This window comes from Cottoperca gobio, chromosome 18, assembly GCF_900634415.1.
Source record: "Cottoperca gobio chromosome 18, fCotGob3.1, whole genome shotgun sequence".
Lineage (NCBI taxonomy): Eukaryota > Metazoa > Chordata > Actinopteri > Perciformes > Bovichtidae > Cottoperca > Cottoperca gobio.
In genome coordinates, this window is record NC_041372.1 from 12470186 (window position 1) to 12495731 (window position 25546).

General features: G+C 43.7%; 1 protein-coding gene across 4 annotated transcripts; it reads left to right on the forward strand.

Annotated features, from left to right (window-relative positions):
• The first annotated feature begins 5314 nt into the window (after positions 1–5314).
• znf219 (zinc finger protein 219) lies at positions 5315–25379 on the forward strand. Of its 4 annotated transcripts, XM_029454508.1 has the most exons (5): positions 5333–5471; positions 14825–14909; positions 15168–17565; positions 17743–17889; positions 19674–25379. In XM_029454508.1, exons 3-5 carry the CDS (start codon positions 15171–15173, stop codon positions 20861–20863), a joined length of 3732 nt encoding a protein of 1243 aa, XP_029310368.1. In that variant the 5' UTR covers positions 5333–5471; positions 14825–14909; positions 15168–15170; the 3' UTR covers positions 20864–25379. The 4 variants fall into 4 exon arrangements, with proteins under 4 accessions (XP_029310367.1, XP_029310369.1, XP_029310370.1 ...); XM_029454507.1 differs by lacking the exon at positions 14825–14909 and having other exon boundaries at positions 5315–5471; XM_029454509.1 differs by lacking the exon at positions 14825–14909 and having other exon boundaries at positions 5315–5471; positions 17743–17835.
• Positions 25380–25546: the final 167 nt, after the last annotated feature.

The following is a 25546-nucleotide window of genomic DNA, read 5'->3' on the forward strand; positions in this document are numbered from 1 at the left end:
AGTAGAGTTAGAACTTTTTTTTTTCTAATGGAGAGAACTAAGAGAGGGCCGAGAGAGCTGCAGAATGGATGAAGGAGAGAGAGCGAGCGGGGTAAAAGGGGGGATGTTGACAAAGCAGCGAGACTGTGGCGAACAAAGAGAACGTGAAGAGAATGAGTCGGGGGAAACATCAAAGGGATTTTTCAGGCCCGGTTACCGGGACAACAGACATTTGCATGCGATTAGCTTTTTACATCATATTAAGAAGGGTTAGGGTGAGGGAGGGAGGAGGGGGTGATGCAGGGAGGAGGGTTTGGGGGGGAGGCAGGGAACTATAGATCATACACACACACACTGTATGAGATAGTGAGAGAGGAGGGAAAAAAAAGGGGAAAGAAAAAGAGGGACGTTGGTCATCTCACGCGGATAAACTGACTTATAGGCAGCCAGCCAAGCGTTTCTTTTGTAAATGAGAGTGCATGTTGGAGGGAGATACAGTAATATGCCGGCACAGACATTTTGGCAGAGGGAGGTCAGAGCAGTTTAAAACATTTTTTATAGCTTTGACTACAAGTTTGACTGATTTAATGCACTCAATTTGACAGATTTGAGATTTCAGAATGATCTCAAACACATGAACACTGATTCTGGTTTACAGCACGATGTGTGTCTTCTATTGTTATCAAATTCATCAATATCTTTTTCTTTTTACCGGGAAAATATTGTTCGGCGGCAGAACATACAACGCAGACTCACAATATAATACGATAGATCAAACACAAAGAGAGTGATCAAAGATTAGCAAAGCAAAAAAAAAACGATTAAATAACATTATAATGTCCGAAAATGCATCTCCAATTGTTTGAGAAGAAAACTGAAGGATCAAGTGTTGAATGATCCTACTTCTTAAGTTACGTAAACCATTTAATTGGATTTGCAGATTAATGCATTGTCACAAAGCTGAAAGCCCGGGCTGACATTTCGGAGATACATGGTTTACGCAGGGCAGCGACGACATGCTGACGTTTGTGAGAAGAACTACTGAAAATCCTTAATATTATCAATATATCCGAAAATTCCAATAAGACTAAAAAAAAACCCATACATGCACAAACACGTCTAGACACACGTATGCGTCATATATTTGTCATCCAAAATGGATCCACATTACAGAATAAACACCTTGTTGTTTGCACACACACACACACATTGCATACATCACTCTGTCAACACATAAAACACCTCACACAACCTTCCCTGCAATAATAAAAGCCATTAAACATGTTTCTATGGGCACACACCCTCCGGCATTTAACACATGTAATATTATCCCTCTGCATCTCTCCCTCCCTCCCTCCCTCCCTCCTTCCTTCCTTCCTTCCTTCCCTCGCTCCTGTCTCTCCATCAATCTACGTCCCGAACCCTTCCCCTCCCTCATCACCATCTCCATCTCCCTCTCTATCCATCCATCCATCTTTCACCCTCCCTCCCTCTTCATCCCCACCTCTCCCTCCTTATATTTCTCCTCCTCCTTTTTTTTTCATTCCCTTCTTTCTTTCTCTCCGGCCTGCTCTGCTCTCCCTCTCTCTCCCCCCCTCTCTCCCTCTCTCTCTCTCCCTCTCTCCCTCTCCCTCTATCTGAGTGTGTGATGCTTCAGTGCCCTCTGTATTGTGGCTGCATTGTGCCAGTAGGCGTCGCCGCGACAGCCGTTGTCACGGCAGCATTGTGATGGGGGGTGAAGGGGGTGATGGTGTGTCTGTGTGTGTGGGGTGGGGTGGGGGGGGTGTATTACAGTATCAATACCCTGACACTGCGACAAAAAGGACAGCAGCCGTAGCCACATATCACTCCACCTCTGCACTCCTCCTCCTCCTCCTCCTCCTCCTCCTCCTCCGTCGTCTCCTTCCTCCCTCCCTCCCTCTTTCCTTGAGACCCCCCCACCTCCCTCCACCTCCTCCCCCTGAATCAATTCCTCCTCCCCTCCTCTCAATTGATTTCCCACCATATCTCACTGAATATGTACGTATTGATCCCCCTCTTCCTCCTCCTCCTCCTCCTCCTCCTCATCCCTCACTCTTTTCTTTCTCTCCTTCTCTTGTTTTTACTCAAGCATCTATCAGATTTCACCCCCTCTATCTACGCCCCTCACCCCCATCTCACTCTCTCTCTCCATCTCACACTCTCTCTCACACACACACACACACACACACTTTCCTCATCTTTCATTTCATCTCCCCTATTCTTTCCCCTCTCTCTGTGCCATCTCTTCTGCCCCCCCCACCCCTCTCCATCACACCTCCCTCCCCGTCTCCCTCCCTCACGGCTGTTTTTTTGTTTTTTTGGGTTTTGTTTGTGTGTGTGTGTGTGTGTGTGTGTGTGTGTGTGTGTGTGTGTGTGTGTGTGTGTGTGTGTGTGTGTGTGTGTGTGTGTCACTGTCTCACTCACTCTCTGCATATTAATTGGTGCATTTCTGCTGCGGCGGAGAAAACAATCAAAGCGTCAGGGGCGGGTGATGATGCCATTGTGGCAGCCGCAAACACGTACACATATGTACCGTGAGCATACACACACAAACACAAACAGATAGCGAGGGCACACACACACACACACACACACACACGGGGCCGACGCACACATAAGTTCAGCACAGCAGACAGAGAGCGCATACATACATACATATATGCACTTGTATACACATATATAAGCTGCTGACATGCAAAATGTGCCCGCACACACACACATTGATTTACTATGTACACACACTTAGACGAGCATGCGCTGCACATGTGCCACAGACTTAGTCAGTCACTCTCAGATACACAATGGCAGGCTTACAATGGCTGATCCAGGAGATATGTTCTGCGTCAGCAAAGACATTTGAATTTCCCAGCCAACATTTACCTTCACACAGCGTTTGAGCGCATCACATTTTAATATTAAAACCAAGGCCTTTAGCCGAGGAACGCTCAGACTCACAATTCAGAATTCTTCCATATGTCTGGGAGAAAAGCACAAAGGCAGAGGTTACATCTAAATACAGTTTAGACCGTAGCCCTATTAATAAAAAGAATCAGCTCAAAGTGAGAGGATGAAGTTAACAACATGTAAAGGTGAACAGTTCTGCAATTACCAGAGTATTCAGCTGGCTTTTTGTTCTTCAACATGTTCCCTCTCTTTGCTAAAGGCTGAGAGGTGGTGGAAGAGGCACGTGGGCTTCACCACTCCACGAGCATCCGAGCCCACGTACTGTAGATTTGACTCTCTGCTTTTTGTTGTTGTCGTTTGCCCTCGTACAACACGCCACAGTGCACCACTTACACGGAGAATGGAATACAAAAATAAGTCGGAGGAGAAGCAGAAGATGAGTTGAATTCGGCACTTGAGACTTTAAAACGCTGATGTAGATGGAGCAGATGAAGCTGATAGTGAGGGTTTAATCAAAGTATCCGAGTTAAATCAAGAGCTAACTCGTTGAAATACCTTTTACCCACCAGACAAACAATAATAGGAAGCAACCTCCAATACAAGTTAATATCATAATGGTGGATATGAAGTCAATCAGATATAAAGTTGGTGGATAACACTCGCATTAGGCAACGCGTCTTAACACCGGCCCTCAGAGGTGGAAAGTAACCAACAACCTTTTACTCAAGGCTGAGTCCCAACTCATCAAATACGGACGCTAATGAGCCCCTCGCTTCACTTTCTAACACACTGGAAAGCCCTACACTGTGGCGCTCCACTGTGGTCAGAGTACACACGTGGTTAACGTTGTAAATTCAAACAAAAACACTTCAGGTTAAGGTTTCGGTAAAGCTAGTGGTTTGGGTTTACGATAACTAGCGTAACTGAAAATAGCTCCACGTCGAGCATTTCACACCACCACATGAGCTGACATTTGAACGTGTGACTGTGAAGGAAAGGTATACCAACATATGACTACAACGGACGCGAACTCATGGTGTTGCAGTTCTTTCACCCTCAGGACACAACCACATCCTCGACAGCCTACACATGCAACATCTGCGGCCGAGTCTGCTTCTCACGGATCGGACTACAGCAACTCCTAGGCACAAGAAAATCTATCGTCTTCAAAGACCGCGATGTCGCCAACGACTTCACTTGGTTGTTTGTCCTTTGGAAGCCAATCGAGGTCCAATAAGCAACTTACACTAGTGTGACGTGGACACTCGTTTACTGGTTGGATCAGCCTCACCACTCTTAACCATGTTTCCATGGAGCAGTTTTCACCAATGAACCTTCTGATGAACCTTCTGTATGCTATGTGTGCAGCACCGAGAAGGAAGACATATCTAACAGCTGTTCAGGTCAACGCCAGAGCTTAAAGAAGAGTGAATATCCAATCCATCAGGTGGTCAGAAACATCATCGCAAAGGGATGATGCGTCTGCGTGTCTGCTGGATTTGTGAATAGGCAAATGTTAAATAATCCAAACGTTTTAAGGTGATATAGACTTTTAAAAAGATGTTTTTCTTTGTAGCTTTTGAGAAATGTTTAACTTTCAGCACCAAGCCATGCACCTTTAATACGGGGATACATAGGAAGACGCAGGGGATCTTTTATGCAAATGGTGTTGATGCGGGTACATGGGTTGGATTAGACGTGCACCTGCTACAACTAAACCATTGGCAACTGAAAAAAGTGGGTGCAGCCATGTGCATGTGCCATTATAAACAATGGGTACGTTTGCTTTACAAGACCTACTAAGTCCCATTGTGACCGCGTGGACTCTATTTCCTTAGGAGTACTTTTCCAAAGCAATACTATACTTTTAGTGCTTTTTCCCACTGCTGCTATTTGTGCCGGGGACCCCCTGGAAACCTCCCTCGGGACTCCCGGTGGTCCCCCGGGCCTTATGTTGGGAACCCTACATCCAAATATGTGCACTTTGTATCATCCCCTCCTGGAAGTGGCCATGTGCTTCCGGGGTGGCTCACCACAACATTTAAGCTGCCTCTTGTCCCTGTCATCACTTTTAACACACTTCAATTGGTGTGAAACTTTTTTTCTTCTCCTTCCCGAAAAAAAATGTCTCTCTAAACTGTCAGCTACCCAGCACCCCAGATGCCATATTTAGGATACAAATGTGAAGAGATGACAGCGTTGTAAAATGGTGCCCGTGCCGAGATTATAATTAACATTTCCAACCTACATCACTCTCCCTCCCACTTCTCCCCTATTCATCCACTCCTGTACAATAAATGGGAAAAAATGCAAGAAGAAAGGAGAGAAAGAGAGAAGGAAAAGAAAGGGAGATGGAGGAGAAGGAGGAGGAGAGAGTGAGAGAGAGAGAGAGAGAGAGAGAGAGAGAGAGAGAAGAGGGTGACCAAACGGAGGGAGGAGGGAGGGGGAAACGGCGTATGCTTGTATACAACCCTGATTTCCATTTTTTTCCCAACTCGTAATGTATTTAATTCAAGTGAAACGTAATCATGACGTGTCGTGTCATTAATCTCCTCGCTGCCTCTCCCGTAAGTACACTGAGTCTTTACTTTCAACATATATCCTATATCGTAATTCATCTAGTTAGATTTTATCCACCACTCTGTTTATATGTACACTTTTATGCATGGTGGCATGAAACACCGGGGATGAAACATTTCCAAAATTGTTGAATTTATTGCGACTGTTGTTGCCTCTCTTTTTTTTTTTTTTTTTTTCCTCCACGAGCAACACACACGGGATAATGGCCAATATAGTTGTTGTTGTGTTTTATTCGCAGTTTGGATGTGTATGGTACGTGTGTGTGCGCGCGCGAGCTTGCATGTGATTGATTGGCATGTATGTATGTTGTAGCCTATGTATGTATGTAACCGCGCGCTCCGGACCACTTTACGTGTGTGTGTCATGTATGTAAACCGGCGCGCGTGGCCGACATGCATGTAGCTTCCGAGCCCTCCTATAGCTCGTGACATGACAAAAAAACCCCGGAGAAATGCACTGTTTCCGCACATAATTCAGAAAACACTCGGTGTTACATTTGAAATAAGTCCATTCGGCGTGTCAACTGGAAATTAAACGCGACTTTAAAATGGTTGCGAGAGCACGAAAAGTCACTCGGAGTGTTTAAAGATGTGTCTTTTTTTTATTCGCGTAACTTTAAACCAAGTTGTGTTAGCGAGCACTTATTTCTATCCGCGCGAGGAAACCAGTTGAGAAATTGGGCAGCGTTGTGACCTCTTCTTCTTTAGTCCGTTTTAACCTCTCGGGGTGGTAGTGGGGGGGTGGGGGGACGACGTTTGCCCAAAAAAGTAGCTTTTACTAAAAGAGGCACAAGTTCTCGGTGCGTAACGGAGGATTTCGATAAGCCTCAGACATGTTGTCCAGGCGTAAAAGTGGATTTTTGCATGTTAGCAAGTTGATTCACAAAGCGTAATTTGTGGGTAGATGCGATTAGCTTGACTAATTCTTTTGTTGGACGCACATTAGGCATTGTGTAGCGCATTGTTTTCGAGATAAGCACCGCCACTTTCATCTGGGATGTGCGCAAAAACGCAGCCACGGGCTGTAATAGTGTTTTATTAAACGTTATACGTTTGACCACCGTTTACTACGATGTGTACTACAACCCGTTTAGTTGTCCTAACATCACCTCCAGTGTCTACAAGCTCAGAAAGTAGCGTAGCAAGTGTGGCATGCGACGTTGTAGCCGTGTGTGTGTGTGTGTGTGTGTGTGTGTGCAAAACGCGTGTTGCCAAATTGTATTGTGGAAAGAGAAGTTACCGGTTATAAAAAAAAAAAATGTGCGTTTTTGGATCGCGATGTCGCTTTTTGGGGCTGATGTCGGTTTGGGAGATTGGCAAGAGGACTCGAGATGAAATCCATGATGGCACTTTCTTCCTCCCGTCCTCTCCCTGCTCGCACACTCGTCTTTTCCCCTCCCTTAATCTTTTGTATAGAAAATTTAAGAACAAAATGGAGCAGGGGAGAGAGCGATAGATAGGCTGACATGACACACACACGCCACCCCCGACTTCTCCAAACTACATCCCACTGTTTATGATTTTTAATCGCGTTTTTTGGAAGCGGGATTGTGCGCGGACACCATCTGCGGGCAGGGTTAATCTCATTTTCGTGGGGGTGTTTATTAGTGCATTGTTTGTTGATGGTTATTTATTTCATTAATGTGCCTCTAATTGAGATGGCCGCGAGAGAGAAGAGGGGAAAGAGCGACTGAAAATGGTTGCACGTTATTGACGCACATCACAGGGGCGAGGAGGAAATTCCTCATGAGATAAGGCGCAGACGTGTCATCTGGGTTGACCAAAGACACTCCTGTCGCCTTTTCTATATCCAATGGAATATGTTAAGGGATCCTGAAATGCCCTATTTTTAAATCCACCCAAAATGTCACACTTTTGAGAGCCTGTGCATAGTGGAAGTAGGTTGACATTGCTGGCTTGTCCTATAAACAGGGATGTTGAGGAGGGTGCTTAAACTCTTCTTTTTTTTTTTTTAAAGATTTTTTTTTATACACATTCTCTAAAAATCAAGAGCTATACCCCATCTTAACAAATCCAATATGATCAAAAAGAGAAATAAAGAGAATTCTCCATACATTCCTCTCGGTCCACTAGAGTGACTTTTTGTAATCCTTGTCCAGTCTTTGCCGGAAACTGATGAGACGTCTCCATAATATTAAAAAGTGAAAAAGAATAACCTCTCTGATAGAAAAGTATCCCTCTACAGGTCGCGTCTCATACTCTTAGATACAAGGTGACAATTTCACAAATACTCATCAGGAACTCGCTGTGCTAAGAACCTGAAACACTGGCCCCCATGTTAAAAAGACTCTAATGGTTTTTCCTCATTCAGACCCTCTCTCTGCTTGTTGTGCTCAAGTAGTATCCTCCTCCTCCTCCGTCACCATCAACGCCGCCCTCCTCCCCATCTTTGTACATACTGTACTGTACTTGAAGGGGGCACATACACCCCATCCAGGTGGCTCTTGGGGACGAGATTGTATGTGAGGGAGAAAGAGACAGAGAGAGTAAAAGGGAGAGCTGTGTAGCACCAATCAAGGCTTCTGATTGATATAATTGGGTCATTAGTGCGCTGCGGGAGAGGCACCTGCTTGCCCTCAGTTAGGGAGAAGCTACTGCATTGTGACATTTTGAGACTGTTGAGAGTTCTGCTGCCTGCTCGGGATTAGAGTGTATTTAGAGCATTAAGGTCTTACTTAAATAGTACGCCACTTTTGTGCCACTTGTATGGAGTTTGCAGACTAGTTTTAAAATGATTCTTACAATAGGAGGTGGGGGACAGGTAGACGGTTCACTTTTCCTCTCAACTCCAGTGTTTGTTTGACTGAAATCAAATCGTGATTTTTGGGAGCAAAGCAGGTCGCAGCAACCGGTAAAAAAAAAAAGAGCGGTGGTTTAAAAGATACGATGGGAAAGAAGAGAGGCTGAAGGTTTTAAGGAGTCAGTCAGAAACCCCCTCCACACACACCAGGTCTGAGGAGGCAGCTTTAAACTTCTCTCAAGCTCTCTTTTTTCCTTCGTTGTACAACCGTTTCTTGGCACTTTTCACGCCGACAAAACAAAGTTCATTTGATCTTAGTCGACTTCGTGATTCGCTGATCCACAGGAAAGTCATTTCTTCACTTTTTGATAATCGATTAATCGTTTAAAGTCATTTTTCATGCAAAAATAGCAGAAAATGCTGTTTTCAGCCTCAAACATTGAGTTTTTCTTCCTGCTTTTCTCTATGTTATATCATAAAGTGAATCTCTTCGAGTTTGGACTGAGAAAAAGAAACATTTAGTCATTTTTCACTATTTTCTGACATTTTATACACCAAACGATTAATCCAGAAAATCATTGGCAGATTAATCCAGAATAAAAATAGATAAACTTGAATCCTTAATGTTACTTTCCAACCTCACCACCGTCAAGCTGCCCCATCACCCCAGATGACACCAAGAGGTGTCCGTTCAGGTACTGCCCGTCCCATACAGCGTGTAAATATAAATATATAAAGTGTAACAGAGTGTGCGCGACCCAAGGTGTTACTAAGAAAGAGAACACATGCTCTGCAAATTTCCCCAGGGTAAATAAAGAACCAACCTGTGTTAACACTTTCTATTTTGCGCTATAGGTGCTCACATGTCTGATATATGTGATACACTTATTCCACAAGGAGGTCACAGCGTAGGGTCAGCATCCCCGGGGCTTGTGGGTAGTGTGCGTCTTGCTCAAGGACACTTCAGAGGAAGGGGCGGTTATCGCTGACGAAAGGGTTTAAAAAATGTATCTAAATGTATTTGATTGGCAGTTTTTAGTACACATTTTGATTTGAAAATAAAAGCATCATGTAGGCGTTTTGTTTCACCTGTGGGATGCATGACTGCCCCTTCCTTTTCTTGTTCTCCCAGCCCCTGCAGGTGATCTTCAATGTGCACAGATAAGCCTTTTAGACAGAACACATCCAGTGATTTGCTTATGACATTTGCATGCTCCGAACCAATTCTTCTTTTAAATCCTCTATCCTGTAATCCTGAATCAGACGAGTCAGTCAGCGCCTCCGCTCATTGCTTTAGACACAGCGCGGCCCGCATGACTCTGAGCGAGAGCCTCGCTGTTGTGATGTTTCCCAACGTTCACATTCACTCGCTCAGATCTGGCACCGCCGAGTCGCTCCCACTTCGGCGCGTCGCGACTGCAGGGAAGTGTCGGCTCGTGTTCTCCGCTGGAGGAGGAATTCATTCAGAAAGAGCAGAAGCAACAGCTTGAGAGGAGATGAGGAGAGAGAGGTGGAGGTGGAGGAGAAGGAAGGAAGTGGTGAGGTTGAGCAGGAAGACATATTTTTACTAAATGTTGCTGGTGGCCTCCACAGAGATTGAGAGTAATGTATCATTTTCACAACTTTTCCTTCATCAAAAAGGTCAATATATTGCCATTTCAAGGACACTTCTTCCCAAAACCACCACAAAGTGCGTGTAGTTTTGTATTCAAGGAAGAAGCGAGCCCTTTGATCGCAATATCGCTTCCATTCTCAGACCAAATTGACACAGGAGTTCCTGCACAAGGACTTACACCGGTCTCGTCTTTACAGTAAGTGGTGGAGGCACAGTGGGAGACTTTCCCCGTTATCACTGCCGACGATGAGGGGAGGCAAGAGCGCGAGCCAGACAAAGTTTGAGTGAAGCAGGGATTGAAACGGGGGGGGTTCAGGGAAAGGTGAAGTAAAGGAAATGAATACGGTCTGTGGGGAAGTTCGCCACGTGACCATGCGATAAAAACCACAGGACCAAATTATACTGTACCGCACAGAGAGCGGACTCCCCCTCTCTTCCTCCCTCAATCGCTCATCCTCTTTCATTTTTTTCTGTGGTCAGTTTCTTATACAACCACTTATCCCCGAAGGACACCTCACCTCGCACACACTTCATCACATGAGAGTTCAAGTAATACAGCTGGAAGAAAGGTACACTTGTAAGGACTGACTGAAGTACGCACACGCACAGATATAGTTTACTTTATGTCCTAAGGCCCGAGACCTTGGAAATGCCTATTTTTAGGCTCATGGAGGAGGACATGTCCAAGAAACACACACATACAGGCACCGATAAGAACACAGGTAGTTGGTGTATACCCTTTTCAATCTTTATTGGGCGAGAGGTCCCAAACATGGGGTTCAGGCCCGCACAAGAGGTCGCAAATGAATCGTAGAGGTCGTGACTTGATGAACAAGCGTGGAAAGAAGAACGTCTCTGCAACACAAATTGATGCTTATTTCTTCCTTCTCTCCTCGCATCTATACTTTGTGAAACACTGCAGCCCTCAGGAGAACGCAGACCTCCGCCAAGGCCACTGGTGCATTCAGGTGCTCCTCGGATTGGTCCCGTTCATCGAGTGAGGAAGTCTTTCTTCCGACTCCGGTGTGCTCATGAGCTTTAAGTCGTAATGCGGAAACGACATAGACGCTACAAAGAAGATGTGTTGTAGTCATTGTAGTTTGTGAATTGAGGAGGCATTCGCGTGGAAGGCATTCTTCCGATTATTCCGACGTCACACAAATGCCCCGTCTTGTAATGTTAATGAATGTGAAACATATTGTGTGTATCGGCCCCCGTTATTCGGATACGCTCCAAAATTGTATGGGTTCTTTCTTGGCCCATGCTACACCCGTCCACCAAGTTTCATAAAAATCAGGCCAGTAGTTTTCCCTTAATCCTGCAGACAGACAAAACAAGCCCAAAACATAACCTCCTCCTTGGCGGCGGTAATAACTATTAAAATGAAAAAACCTAAGAAAGGCAAATGAGACTCTTAAGAGCCCACAGATTTAATTATGCAAACTGTGACAAGTGGTTACAAGTAGGTATTGCTTGGCTATAAAAGCTAACAAGCCAAAAAAGGTACAGGCAACAGACACAATACACAAACACAGCCTATAACATTTACACTCGCGTCATTAATGTAAAGCTGAGCAGATGTAGTACTTCCTGCCCACACACACACACACACATAAACACTGTTAAAAACACTAAGTGAAAGGCAATCACACCCTCACATTACAATTATGATGTGTAGCGTTCTGGCGTGTACAAACATGCACATGAACTGCCTTCACAATAAAACCATACCACTCAGTGGATATTTACACAATGACATCAAAACCCCCCAAAAAATAAACTTGTCTGAACATATTGTGCTCCAACTCCCTCTGCAACTATTTATCACGGATGTGATGTATGACTCAGCAAACTCCCCCCCCTTTTTTCCTCTACACACACACCTTGTCACACCATTGCAGCAGTAGTTATCAGTATTTAAACACTGATTTCTTTTTTTTTTTTGGATGAATAGGCTAAAAAAAGAAAAGTTGCCATATTGACCTCAGTCATAAAAACTCATTTGCAGTGAAGGTAATTCGGTACTTTTACATCGGTTATCTTGGTGGCCACAAAGTTACACTGCAATTACTGTAATGACAACATCATGTAAACGCTCAACACAACAAGGATATGCTTTTAAGCCGTCATTACCATGTGAATTGAAATGCTGTACGTACACTTCAAGTTTCAGGGTCAGAAGAAAAGCAGGGCGGGAAAAAAAAAAGAGCAGTTTGAATCCAGTAGAGTTTGTACCCTCTTTTGATAATAGATTTATCGCTTAATTAACAAAGTCATTTGAAGTAAATTTGAATGCAAAAATGTCAGAAAACGCTCTTTCAGCCTCTCGCATGTGGAGATTCCCTGTTTTTATATCATCAACCTTGGCGTTTGAGAAACCGGGATTGGACATTTCTTACATTTTATAGACCAAACGATTAATCGATAATGAAAGTAATCGTTAGTGGCAGCCCTAGCCTCCAGTATCAACTCACATCCAGACTCACTGTATGATTAGGATCACGTTTGCACCTGACATGCAAAATGCATTTCCATGCTGATCTTTTAAAATCAGATTTCTCCCTCCCTTCGCCAAACCGCTGCACGCATCACTTCTCCGTACATCCTTTAAAGCTGACAGTTAACACCTTGTTGAGCACGTGCTCTATTATTTTTAAATGTGTAATTTATGAGTGCAATTGCATATTGAAGTATTGGAAATGTGCAGATTGGGAATGAATTGCATTTGTTGGTAATGCAGACGCGTGTCTCTGACCGTCTGTCTCTGGTTCATTAACACCTGGGTTTCATGTGGTTCTGCTCCACCTGATTCCAATCTGATTTCTGTCCCTCAGTCGCCCCAACCCCCTTTCCCTGCATCCATTGCTTATCTCCTTCTCTGTATCTATCCAAATGTTCTTTATTGGCATGGCAGGGCCGGTGGTTGACGACAGCCACTGTCACAGTGGAACAATGCATTGTGATGGTGATATTCATATGATAATGCCATCAGACACAACACTACCTCAGATACGTTTAGATACTCTTTTTTTTCTTCCTTTCCCCCTTTCTGTATCTCCCTGTCTGTCTGGATGTATATTTGTGTGTTGACTTTTCAAATGATTTTTAAATCTGTTGTTCTCTCATCATGTTATGCCCCAGCCTGCCACTCCACCACTCTGATTTCTCTCCCATTCTCGCTTCCAGCATGACTGTCTCTTTACCCTATTTTTCTTCCCCCTTTTCCCCTCAACACCATGCTGGCAATCGCATTAAATCATTTTCATTCACATGGCTACTGACAATGTTTTTTTCTTTTAATGCTGCCCAGTTTGTAACTGCACTGTATGTTTCTCTCCGTCTCTCTCTTTCTTTCTCTCTGTCTGCCTCCTTTCTCATTTTTGCTCTTCGCCATGTTGGCAGGGCCCAATCTACCAGCTGATATCAGCATTCCCTGGCACTCTGCCAACTGGCAACACTGCAGGAGAGAAAGAAAGAGAGGGAGAGAATGAAAGAAAATTAGTGAATAATAGACGGAGGGAGGGAGAGAATGAGAGGGGGATGGGAAGAGTGTGAATCGGGGAAAGAAAGACAGAGGGGAAAGGAAGACGGGGAAAGAGAGAACAATAATGGTGGATTAAGAAAGGACTGTGTGTGTGTGTGTGTGTGTGTTTATGTGATTGATATGGTGTGATATCCCTGTGAGTCATAGCTGAGCTAAAATGTCAACTGGCTACATGAAAATCTCTTTGTCATCCAGGCTCAGACATATACACACACACATATATACAAATCCAACTGATCATATAAACACATATGTGACCAAACCGCCACGTGAACGCAAATATGGGCGACACACCTGCGAACACAGATGTTCCATTGTTTTGCCACAATGATTGATGACCTTTTGTTTTGTTGTGGGCGCCTCTGCTGCTTCTCAACTCCACCAAATGATGGACGAAAACAGCCGATGTGCATAAATCCAGTCTAACTGATGCAAACTGCTGTGCACTCAAAATATTTGGGCGTGTGAGCATGCTTGCCAAAATGCTTGTGTGTTCAATATGCTGTATATCACACTTTACATTTCAGCTGACTCTGTAATCTGGGGTGACGGTTGCAGTACAGTCAACACAACAGTAGAATAAGCTTGCATTTGTGCATTACTTAAACAAGTAATCATGACTAAGCAGTGTATGGGTCAACGCACCACACCCAGGCAGTAGATTTAACAAATATTGTTGTGCATACGCAAGTGTGTGTGAGTGTGTATACAGTCCTGATTTAGGCAAAAAGCTGCTACTGTTTGAGTGCACAGGAAGGGTGTGTGGGGAAGTCAAAACATTGCGCGCCCATCCTGTTTGGGACAGTCCATGTCCTGTGGTGGTGCCCTTAACTCCTAAACGCACACTGACACACACACACAGATACACGCTGATGCGCATTCACACTCTGACTAATCATCCCATATGTGCTAACAGTATGCTGGAGTGCATTGTCAACACATGCAGGAGGCAGAACAGGTGCACACCTGTTACACATTTAAGCACATGCATACACCTACACAGACTGAGGAGTAAATGAAGATCAACTAAAGATTTGATTTGTACTTAACATTTACATGCATTAAAACACATGCAAAATGGTGCTGTGATGAATGCGTTTGATTCTCTGCTATTCCCATTTATGGTGGAATACATTCAAAGAGTCTTAAGGTCTCCAATAGTTTTTTATGTTGTTGGATAAAAATCTGCTACCTGCAGTTCATCGCTCAATATTTAAAAAAGTATTGAAGGCTACATCGACACTGATATTAATAATTTCATAAAATAGTCTTTAGTCTTTAGATAATAGCTTCAATAATGTACTAAAATGTGTTTCTTTTAGCAATTTATCTTCAAGTTTTTGATTGATTTTTGATTTCAAATAACTCATTTATATCATGCAGTCATCAGGGTTTTTTTTTTTCCTTGCTTTTGTTCCCAGAATATTAAAGGAGGAGGCTGCCACAGAAGTGTGTCCCACGTCAGCCTAGACACTAAAGAATGGCATAACATCACACACACTTCTGGTAATTCTCTACTGTTCTCATACACTCACATTCACACATACAGACATGTGAACCTGTTAGGCAAACTAATACCATTTGATTATGTCTATTTTTTGGCCGTTTTCCAAAACTGGTCAAGGTCATGTTACAGTTAAAGATAATTATGCACAACATGCAAATTTAACCTTTCCTCTCGGTTTTAAAGTTGTAACGCCTCTTAAGTCATCAGTTCCACTCACTATCTGTCTCTCTCCTTCTCTCTGTGTTTTGTACTGATAGAGGATGGATTCTCCGCCAGAGTGTGTGTTGTCTCTTTCATGTGAGCAGCCCCAGTCTCCCCCAACATTGCCATCCCTAGACCACAGCCCCCAGGCCTCTTCTCCTCACACTCAGCTCTCTCTACCCGACAGCCCTGTTGTCCTTCCCATTCACAGCTCCGAACCTTCCCCTCAGAGCCCGGACACCACGCCTTATTTCCCCCTCTCTCCATTTCCCCTCCTTGAAGACAATAACAACAATCACCACGGTGTTGATGAAGAAGATGACGAGGAAGGGCTGGATGGAGTTCCTCCATCCCCAACCCCGGCAGGGGCTCTGTTCCCAGGAGGAGGAGATAAGGAAGCCGGATGCAGCCCTGGTTTGGACTCATCTTCACCAGCCACACCATCAGCGCCACTCCTTGGGTTTGGAGCCCTGGAGCTGGCCCTCTCATCTGGGCAGAGTGGAAACTGCAACGATGAGTTAGACCTCCAGCTGTTCCAGAAAGATACTGTTACCAGGGCGATACCTGGAGTAGGTGGGGCTTTACCAGGGCCTGCGCTCAGGTTTCCCTGTCATGTATGTGGAAAGAGATTCCGATTCCAAAGCATTTTATCTCTTCATGCCCGAGCTCACAGTCTGGACCGAGACCGCCGAGCTTCAGCCCTTTACCGGACTGGACTCCCCTCAGCCCCCCTAAAGCAGCACCTCAAAATCCAACAAAACCACAAAGACTTAATCCAGAATCACCGAAGTCACCCAAACCAGCGTATACTGCCAGGGACTCTCATCCAGCATCTCACAGAAGAAGAGGATGTTGATGGTGAGGTCAAAGGTCTTGATGACGGCCTACAGACAGACCAGAACCCAAACTTTTTACTGGATGACAGCACACCATTGACCCCTCCACTTACAGAGGACCCTGTTTCTGTGACCCCACCCTATTCTTCTACCATCGGGGAGGGTGCGTCTACTCCTATAGCGCCTACGTTTCGCTGCCATGCTTGCAAAGGAAAATTCCGCACAGCTTCGGAGTTGGCGCGCCATGTCCGCATTCTTCACAACCCGTATAAATGCACTCTTTGTCCTTTCTCTGCCAGCCAAGAAGAGAGCCTGGCATCTCACTTGCAGGAGTACCATCCTTCCCCTGAGGTACCTGCTCTGCCACCGGCCTTCAACTCCAGGCCGGTCATTGCAACCCCTGATACTCCTGTGCCCACGCCAACCCATACCCCAGCCCCAACCCCAATAACCCCACAGGTGACAGCAGCAGCTACAGCAGCAGCTACAGCAGCAGCTACAGCGGCAGCATCCCCCACACTGCCAGCATTTCGCTGTGAAGTTTGTGGACAACGGTTTACCCAGTCTTGGTTCCTGAAGGGACACATGCGAAAGCACAAGGACTCCTTGGACCATAAGTGCCAGGTATGCGGCCGTGGCTTCAAAGAGCCTTGGTTCCTCAAAAACCACATGAAAGTACATCTCAACAAGCTTGGTCTGAAAGCCGGGCTAGGAACCCTTGGGGGACCAGGAGGTGCAGAGCAGCAAGCCAAAGGCTCTGCTAGTAATCAGTCACTCAACGCCCTCTATTCAAGCCTTCTTCTTGCCCAGCAAAGAGGTGGTAGAGGTGGACATGGAAGATCAGAGAGAGAAACGGGAGGCAGAATGGGGATGGGCTCAAGCAAGTCAGCCATCCTGGGCTACCTTGGGTTGCCTAGTGATGGCAGTGGGGCCAGCTGCATGGAGAGACTTCAAGCAGTGGCTCAGGTGGCAGAGATGGGAAATGGTGGTGGTGGCGGCATTGGTGGCTCAGGAGTAGGGGACCCAGGAAGAGCAACTCGAGGAGGGGGCACTGGTGAAACTACAGCATCAATTTCAGAAGGAGGGGATCAGGCAACTTGGTGGCAGCTGGTGGCTCGCAGCCTTGCAGTAGCTCAGCAGCAGCAGCAGCAGCAGCAGCAACAGCAGCAGCAGCAGCAGCAGCAGAGGCCCCACCAGAGAGGCCAGCAGCAGGGCCAGCGAGGCCCAGGTCGTAGCTCGGTGATCACAGAGGCCGACCAAGTTAGAGCCTACCTTGGAGGCCTGGATCCAAGAGAAGAGTCTGGCGGAGCAGGAGGGCCATGGGAATGTCCAGACTGTGGAAAGCTATTCCGCAGCCTGCAGCAAGTGGTGGTTCATGCTCGTGTTCACACTCAGAGGCCTCAGAAAGGAGGTGGTGGCGAAGAGGAGGGAAGTGGTAGTCGTAGAGGAGCGGGGCTAGGAAGAGGAGGCAGCAGTGAAGTGAGACAGGAATCTCAGCTACACAGTGGTGGATCCCAACAAACAGGAGGAGTGAGACAGGAATCAAAACTGCACAGTGGTGGATCACATCAAGCAGAAGCAGCTACGGGGTTTCACTCTGTCATCTCAAGCTTCAAAGGTACAATCGCATGCGATTTTCTCTATTTCGTCTTTTGGGTTATGTTTGTTTGTTTACATGTAATGGTGTTATTATCACAAGAGTATATTATGTTTTTACTGTTTTTCTGTTGGAAATAGAAGCTCTCGTGGGGCCCTTCACACAAGCTTTTATCTTTACATTTTTCTCCACTTACAGGAGAAAATGGCTTGACAGCAGTCTCCTCCATACCTTCAGTTCCCACCAGGGAGCGAGTGCGTGGTAGAGGGATAAAAGACTGCCCCTACTGTGGTAAAGCCTTCCGCTCTTCACACCATCTCAAAGTGCACCTGAGAGTTCACACAGGTGAGAAACTGCTGTGAGTTTAACAAACCACATTTATTTATTTTAACCTTTATAAATCCCTGGAAAGGTTTCACTGAGCATCCTCGATTTAGCTGCGCTACCTTTTAATTTTTTACACATTCACCCCAGAGAGCTGGCCAGCGCTAATCATAGCCATCTACTGCAGGCAACCGAGCAGCCCAACTGGTGCAACTCCTGGTTAACTGCCGTGCTCAAGGGTATATTAAAAGTAGTTTTTGAGGAAAAATCAAGCCACTCCAGGGATTAAATTAGGCTAAATCACAGTAAAAAGCTCACTTCTATCACTTGCCAGTAAGATCACCACCCAGAAAGGTACAGAGAACTTTTTTTTTTTTGTTAAGATAGCAATCTTTTTTCTATAAATTGAATTGCCCAACTCTAAATTGTGCCATATTAATATGGTTTGGCATAAACTTTTAGATAAAATATAATGCTTCTTACGTAAACCCTTATGACAAAAATATTTGCTCACAAATGTTTTTTTGAAAACATTTTTTGCCTTTAATCTTTCTGAGATTTTATTTGATGCAAGTTAATCTGTAATTTATCTCCCTAAATTTACCACAAATAATTTCTAAATAATTCTGACAGTAGAACAGACACACAGGGCACTCCAACAGACTCGAACAGGCTTTTCGAAGACATAAAAAAGAAAGTAAAAAACTCATACTGAATATCTGGTGATAAGTGAGTAGGACTTTAATGAAAATTGGGAACTCTCACAGCACTCACTCACACTCTTAATTAATGATCCATATTCATAAGACTTTATCAGCATGAGTCATTGCCATTTTTTATTATTTGCCTTCTTCGCTTGATGTATTTGATCAAAATTAAGACGCCTCTTCCATTTTTTGAGACGCCACCAATCTCCGGCAACTGGTAACTGGAGCACATCCAAGTCTTTCCAGCAAAGACGGAGCCCAAAATGCATTCAGTGAAATCCATTTAATACTGCCATTATGAATAATCGTCTATAGTTGACAGGATCTATCACATCACGGCTGTATTATTCATGATAGCATACAGCTCTTTTTCTCATGCACTATTGCATCTCTGTGCCATCAAGTGATTACCACATGGTCAGTAATTTAAGTGAAGGCATCAAATTATAATAATACTCTCTGGATATTACTCTCCTCTTGAAGTTGGTGCCCCTCGAGACTTCTATCTCTTTTTTGTTTTGCTTCCTTCAGCAACAAAATCAAATTGTTCGTACTTTTGCATGTACATCGGCATTCATCAATAGAGCTATGTTCTTTGTGTGTTCTTTTCTTTCTTGTGAATGAGATCATTAACACTTTTTATATGTAATGCATTTCCTGCTGTTGATATGCCTCCAGCATGATGCCCCCTCCTCTGTATCTCTCCCAACAGTGCCATTTTTAAATCAGTGATGAAATACTGCCATCTGCCTTTAAAAGGTGTAACTACATCTCCCGCTCACCACTGTTTAAAGGACCATGCCAGTTATTTTGCAAGTTACTGCTCACCACTTTTTAATGAATGACCTAGTGTTTCAGATTTGTTATAATTCTAATTATTATTATTATTATTATTATTATTATTATTATTAATATTTTTTACAAAGGATGGTTTGCAAAAGGGTTAGCACTAAAATAAAGTTTATGTGATTCATTGCAAATGAGCCAAAACATGCAAAATCAGTGGTCTCTTTAAGCTTCACCTAGGTTAGGTGCTACTTGTGTTGAAACTCCAATACCATTTCCCGAATCTTGTTTTGTTCATCTTATTTTCTTTAGGTGAGAGACCCTACAAATGTCCCCACTGTGATTATGCGGGTACCCAGTCAGGCTCACTGAAGTACCACCTCCAGCGGCACCACAGGGAGCAACGCAACGCCTTGTCAGCCTCCTCCAATTCCTCCTCCAGTGGTCTCACCTCCACTATCAACACTCTGACCTCTGGAACCTCTGGGCTGGGGAAGCAGCGCCGTTCCCAGCTCAACCACTGCCCCGTTAACCGAGGCCCAACCGACACCCCCACCTCTTTGCCCAGCCAGCAGTCCTGGCTCCTGGGACTTCCAGACCAGCGGGAACACCGGAAGGCCTTGGCGGCTCTAAGGGATGTCGATTTGGAGACCCAGTACAGGTATCTGTCCGGAGTAATGGGGGCCCTTTACCAAGGTGGAATGGAAGGAGGCTGGATCAGGGAGTCTCCCCCACCCAAGGCCCCGAAAGTGTCCCGTCGTAAGCCACTTACTACTAGCCGAATGGTTCAGCCGTCGAGTGACAAGGAAGGGCCTGCGCCTTCAACTCAAGAGGGTGGGTTTGAACCACTGGATCTGTCTCGTCGACCCTCACCCGGCCTTGGAGGCTTGGAGGAGGATGGAGGTATGAGTGTGGGGGAGGTAGTAGGTGTTGGTGGTGTGGATGGCAAAGGGGATAGTTCAACAGGGGTCAAACTGAGCCAGTGTTTGTTCTGCCCTTTCCGTACAGCCTCAGCAGAGCTGATGGCCATGCACCTCCAGGTCAACCACACTAGTAAGTCCAGGCGCAAAAGAGCCCCTTCTACCATCTTGGATGGTGATGGAGCCCTAAAGGCCACCAAGCCCAGGATGGATCAGTCTGAACTTGACTCTCTAACAATATGGAGGCATGTGACTGAGGCAGACTCCCAGGCACCCGTGGGGGAATGGTCCTCAACACAGGCCAAGACCCTGAACGGGCTCTCTGAGGATACGGAAGACCATCTGGATGACATCCTTAACCACCCAGACGTAGCCTCAGTATCCAAGAATGTAAGAGGCAGTCTGGCACTCAAGGGAAAGATGGAGGCAGATGAGGAGGAGCAAGAGGAGGATTTGGATGAGAATTTGGAGAACAGCAGTCTCGGAGGATTCAGAGGACCAGGATCTGAGGATGTCCCTCGCTCTTTCACCAGCCCTGAGCTCCAACAACATGCTGGGAGAGGAGGAAAGAGTCTTAACTGATTAAAATGCTTTGGGATGACACCATTTAAATTGGAGAGTTGGGTTCAATGTTTTTCATTTGACACAGAATTGAATAAGGGGAGGTAGCTTTGCAGAGCTAACAGAGGATTCTTGACTCCTGAGGTTTTGAAAAGGACAGAGAAAAACATCACAGCTGTTATTTTCCCTCCGACATTATTCATCTACTTCAGTTCTGACAGTGTGGTCATCCACAAAATAAACTTCCTGTCCAAAAGAGCATAGATGCATCTTTTCAGGATTTTGTAGGCCACTTTTTCAATTATTTTTTTTTCAAGCTTCATTCCAAGATCTTTGATTTTTAAGGTGAACTCCTATTTGATAAATGAAAAAAAAACATGCATAAGATCTAGAGCATCATTCCACACGCATTTATTTCACATTAATAATGGACTGTTTATACCAGACTACTATACTGACCAAGCTGAAGCCAGCTGTGAAGAATTGCTGTCCTGACTGACCATCGAACAGTTTGAAATATCAAACTTCAAGATCTTCCTCAACCCACACAGATGTGGAGGAAAGTTGAGTTGAGAAACGTTTCAAGCTTTGAACCTCAGCTAAGCTATTTGGTATTCATTTAAGGCATGAGGTAACTGTTGCAGGCCGTGTGCTTTCCCTCAACTATATATCACTGCCTTGTTTGTCTGAAAAGTGTTTCTACATGATTGTCCTAAAGAAAAACAGAAAGAAACGTTTGTAACATTTTTTTCTTTTTGAGTTAGTGCCTGTTCATGTGCGTTATCGAGAGAGTCTCTGGTATTCCTGCACATCGAGGCTCCGATAGGTCATTCATTTTATCTGAATATACAGTTTAAAACAATTTAAGTACAGTATATTTGTTACAAGTGGTTCTAGGGTGTTGTGAATAGTTAAGTTGTAAAAGAAATGCTACATCGTAGCGTGATGTTCTTGACACAGACAGCAGGTGTTTGTGGCTCAGCTTGAAAAGAAAACAAAAAAATAGTAGGTGATATACATAATAGGTCAAAGGCTGAGCGATAAAAAGGGGTCACAGTTCAAAACTCAGTGTTTACAATGGCGACGAATGCGGGTTGGCTTGCCAAGGCAATGTAGATGCGTGGAAAAGAACAAAACTCAGAGCGGGAGTCTACTTGAGTGCTCTAGGGACGTCGCCCGAGCCCCCGAACACAATCAACTGACACACCCTAAAGCAACAGAGACTTTACAACTTCGTCAAAAAAGGAACAATCTCTCCATAGGAGAGAAGATACAAGGTAGAGAACGAAAAAGAAAGCAGTACTCCTGCTGCAAAACAGGACTAATTCTGAGAAACAAACTGTACTCTCGGGGTATAGTGTCTTTTAGACGAGTAGATTCCCTCTCTTCTTTTTTTATAAAGAAAAGAAAAGACAATGGTAGGATTAATTATTAAAACACTAACAAATGCATAGACATCCCAGTAGAATATGTGTAGCTTTTGTAAAGACAAGGAAAAAAAAGCAGACTTTTGTTTATTTTCATTTCAAGATGCTTACAGAAAAAAGTTATCAATATAGGTAATATTGATTATAATGTTTGTGAGCTAAGACTAGTTGGAATGTCTATACAGAGCACTGTGCAAGGTTTGAGTTCCCAAAGTAGTTGTTTTTATTTTGACCTTATCGATAGACCAAATGTTTTTTCAATGGAAGTTGTCACTTTCTGTTGTCGTTTTAAATGTGTGAAGCTGTGGTTTCGATAGATTTACCCCATCGATTAGCCAAACCAGTTGATCAGTGTGCTAAATATCCAACCAATGAACTGGTTGTTAAACAAAGTTCACATTCAAAACACAGTCATTTTTGTGTAAACATCAACCCATCTACTGCTATAAATGAAAACAATCAATCTCTTATCATGACTGTTCTGAAGGTATATTTAGGAAAAAAGATGAACGTGAGACAGTAATATCCCCTCACACTGGTTACTATTTATCTACTTAGACTACTTGTTGATGGGGTATTCTATGGTTGCAACCACACCTTAATGTGCATCAATGTGTTTAAGTTCCTTTTTAGAGCACCTTATGAGTTTTGTAGTGAAAGTCCCTTAGTGGTGTCTCCTTAACAACTACTGTCAATGCCATCGTGCCTTCTGTTTCAAGCACTTCCTGGTGTATTTTGTAAAACTCACCAAAAGCACTTAGCCTATATCTACACACTCTTTCTTCCTCTCCGTCTCTGTCCTTCCACCTCCCCTCCTTTCTCTCCCTCTTCATCACCTCCGCTCATTTCCTTAATCTTTTTCTCGTGTCTTTACCTCTTGACCCCTGTCTCCTGGGGGATGCTGTTTTCATACATGATTTCTCTGTACTGTTCAGGCCCGTTCGGCCTTAAACAAGGTCACTAGGCCTTATTACAATCTAGCATGGCTAGACTCTTGAAAGAATGGACTACCTAACCTTTAGACAAGTGAAAAGCATTATAGATGTAGGGTTAGACTATACGTTTGGTCTTAATACTAACCCTTTGTAAACCAAAGCCCAAGTCTAATGAATATTATATTTAATCTCATAAAAAGGTGCCAAAACATGTCCGATGGGACACTAAAGCATGTATCAACTTGAAAAAACAAAAATAATTCACTTCTCTCTCTCTTTCTTTAACCCATCCTTCTCCCTTTTCTCTCTGTCGTGCTTGCTCTTCCTCCATGTCGCTCTCCTCGTCCGTAAACTGTCTATCTCTAGCACCACTTGAAGGTGACGTGTACTATCTGGTATTGAGGCCTTTATTAGATTTTTATTTCAGTTTGTGTGGTGTTTGTTCAATGCCGTTGAGATGGAAAAATGCTCTTCTTATAATGATAATTATTATTGTTTTGGCATTATGGTAAAAAACAAAAACAAAAAAAAAAAACAAGAGAAATGTGTTGTTGAATGTTGTACAGATAGCACTAGAGATGTTGTGTTTTTTTAAAGAGAGCACAAACCTGAGTGATGGTCCCTTCTACTCCTCCCACCGGCAGATGGGAATAAAACAGCCTGCCAATCAATCTAAATGTCTAATGACAAAAATGTTCTCGGTTATGACAGATTTTCGAAAACAAGTAGCGTTTTTTCTCTGGAGATTTGGACGTAAAAAGGAAACCATGGACTCAAACTCCATTTCCAAATGTATTGCACTTGAGCCTTTAATGTGTCCATAAGCAGTCGGAAAGTTTGTCTAACAGTCAGTTGAGCCCGATTTCAGCTCATGTAAGAAGCTTCTCTGAAAACTGGTGAATTACAACCTTTTACATTCCTCCAAAGACTGGTCAATTTAACCACCACCATAAAGCATCGTTGAGTTTGGTTGGAAAAAATTCTCTCCAAAACAAACTGAGCTTTTATATTTGCACTTGTTTTCAACTGAACACAATGCGGCTCCCTTGTGATTATTCAAACACGTGTGAAAGTTGCACCTTATATCCTGATTGTGAATCGGATAATTTCACCGAAAGCTTAAAAAATGAGGCGTCTGATCTCATATGAGCGGATCCCGACATATACTGTATCTACAGGTTGTTCATTGTGAAAGGACAAATCTTTGCGAGGTGAGGGGGCCATGCTGGGTTTGGGCTCTTGTGTAGTTGACTGCCATTGCAGTGAGGGAAAACTGATCTAACATAGTAGTGACTAATATGACTTTGTGGACAGATAAAAAAAATAAAAAAATAAAACACATTAGAAATAAATAAACACAAACAAAATAACCCTGTATCTCTTTTTCATGTCTTTCTACACCCGATGTCATTTCTATTTTTAAGTTTGGTGAACACGCCATACATAAAACCCCCCCAGATGTCTGACGGTATGAATATGTAGTTGTTGCTTGTGAAACGTGTTAATGTCAAGAGAAGTTTATGATGCTTCAATACCGTCTGAATCAAGAGGCTTCAAACTACTTTTAGAGCAGAGAGCTCTCTTGTGGCTCCAAGTAGAACTGCAGGAAAGACCTCCTCTTCATCAGTGTTTCTAGTTATAGAGATAGTTCTAAAAAAAAAAAGAAGAAGTATAATATGGAGGGGTCTGAGCCATCGAGAGAAGTTTGGTAAACGTGTTGTCTGGATGTAATAATAACTTCCTTTACATATCTACAATGCAGTTCAACGTGCTTTACTGTATGGCATTAAACGCAGCACAGAACATGAATCAAATACAGAGAATAAATAATTAATGTTAAGTTAGAAATTTGGGAATTTAAGCTTATTAATTATAATATTTCTGCTTTTTTTTTGCTTAGTTCAGGTCAGTAATCAGAAACATATGTTTGTATAGCAGAGATGTTTTTTATCCTCTCCACTTCTTGTGACCCTTTGTCTCACAGGACGGAGCCACTGACTCAGGATTAAGTTAACTAAACATTTTTACGTCACTATTAGGCCAAATTAATTGCTTAAAAACGTGTATATTATTCATATTGCATCACAGATAGGATTTTTGTTATTGTTGTGTAAAACAAACAATTTTAAATAAGATAATCATGAATGATAAAATAAAGGATAAATAAAAAAAATAGCAACATTGTGTGAGTCTGTTCTTTCTAAACGTTATAATTCCTGCGTTGTTTTTAATTGTTTTTAGTATACCGAGAATGGAAATTCACCACGATCAATTTATTGTGAGTGCTTTGAAAATCGGTCAATCTCAGAAGGAAGCTGAGTGCTCCTGCTGGAGACGTGACA

Bases quoted from the DNA above. Each gene is read 5' to 3' on its own strand.
- znf219 (XM_029454507.1), top strand. From the start codon at position 5,433: ATGACGTGTCGTGTCATTAATCTCCTCGCTGCCTCTCCC. The intron at 5,472-15,167 runs GTAAGTACACTG...TTGTACTGATAG, and splicing joins ATCTCCTCGCTGCCTCTCCC to AGGATGGATTCTCCGCCAGA. The intron at 17,890-19,673 runs GTGAGAAACTGC...TATTTTCTTTAG, and splicing joins GCACCTGAGAGTTCACACAG to GTGAGAGACCCTACAAATGT.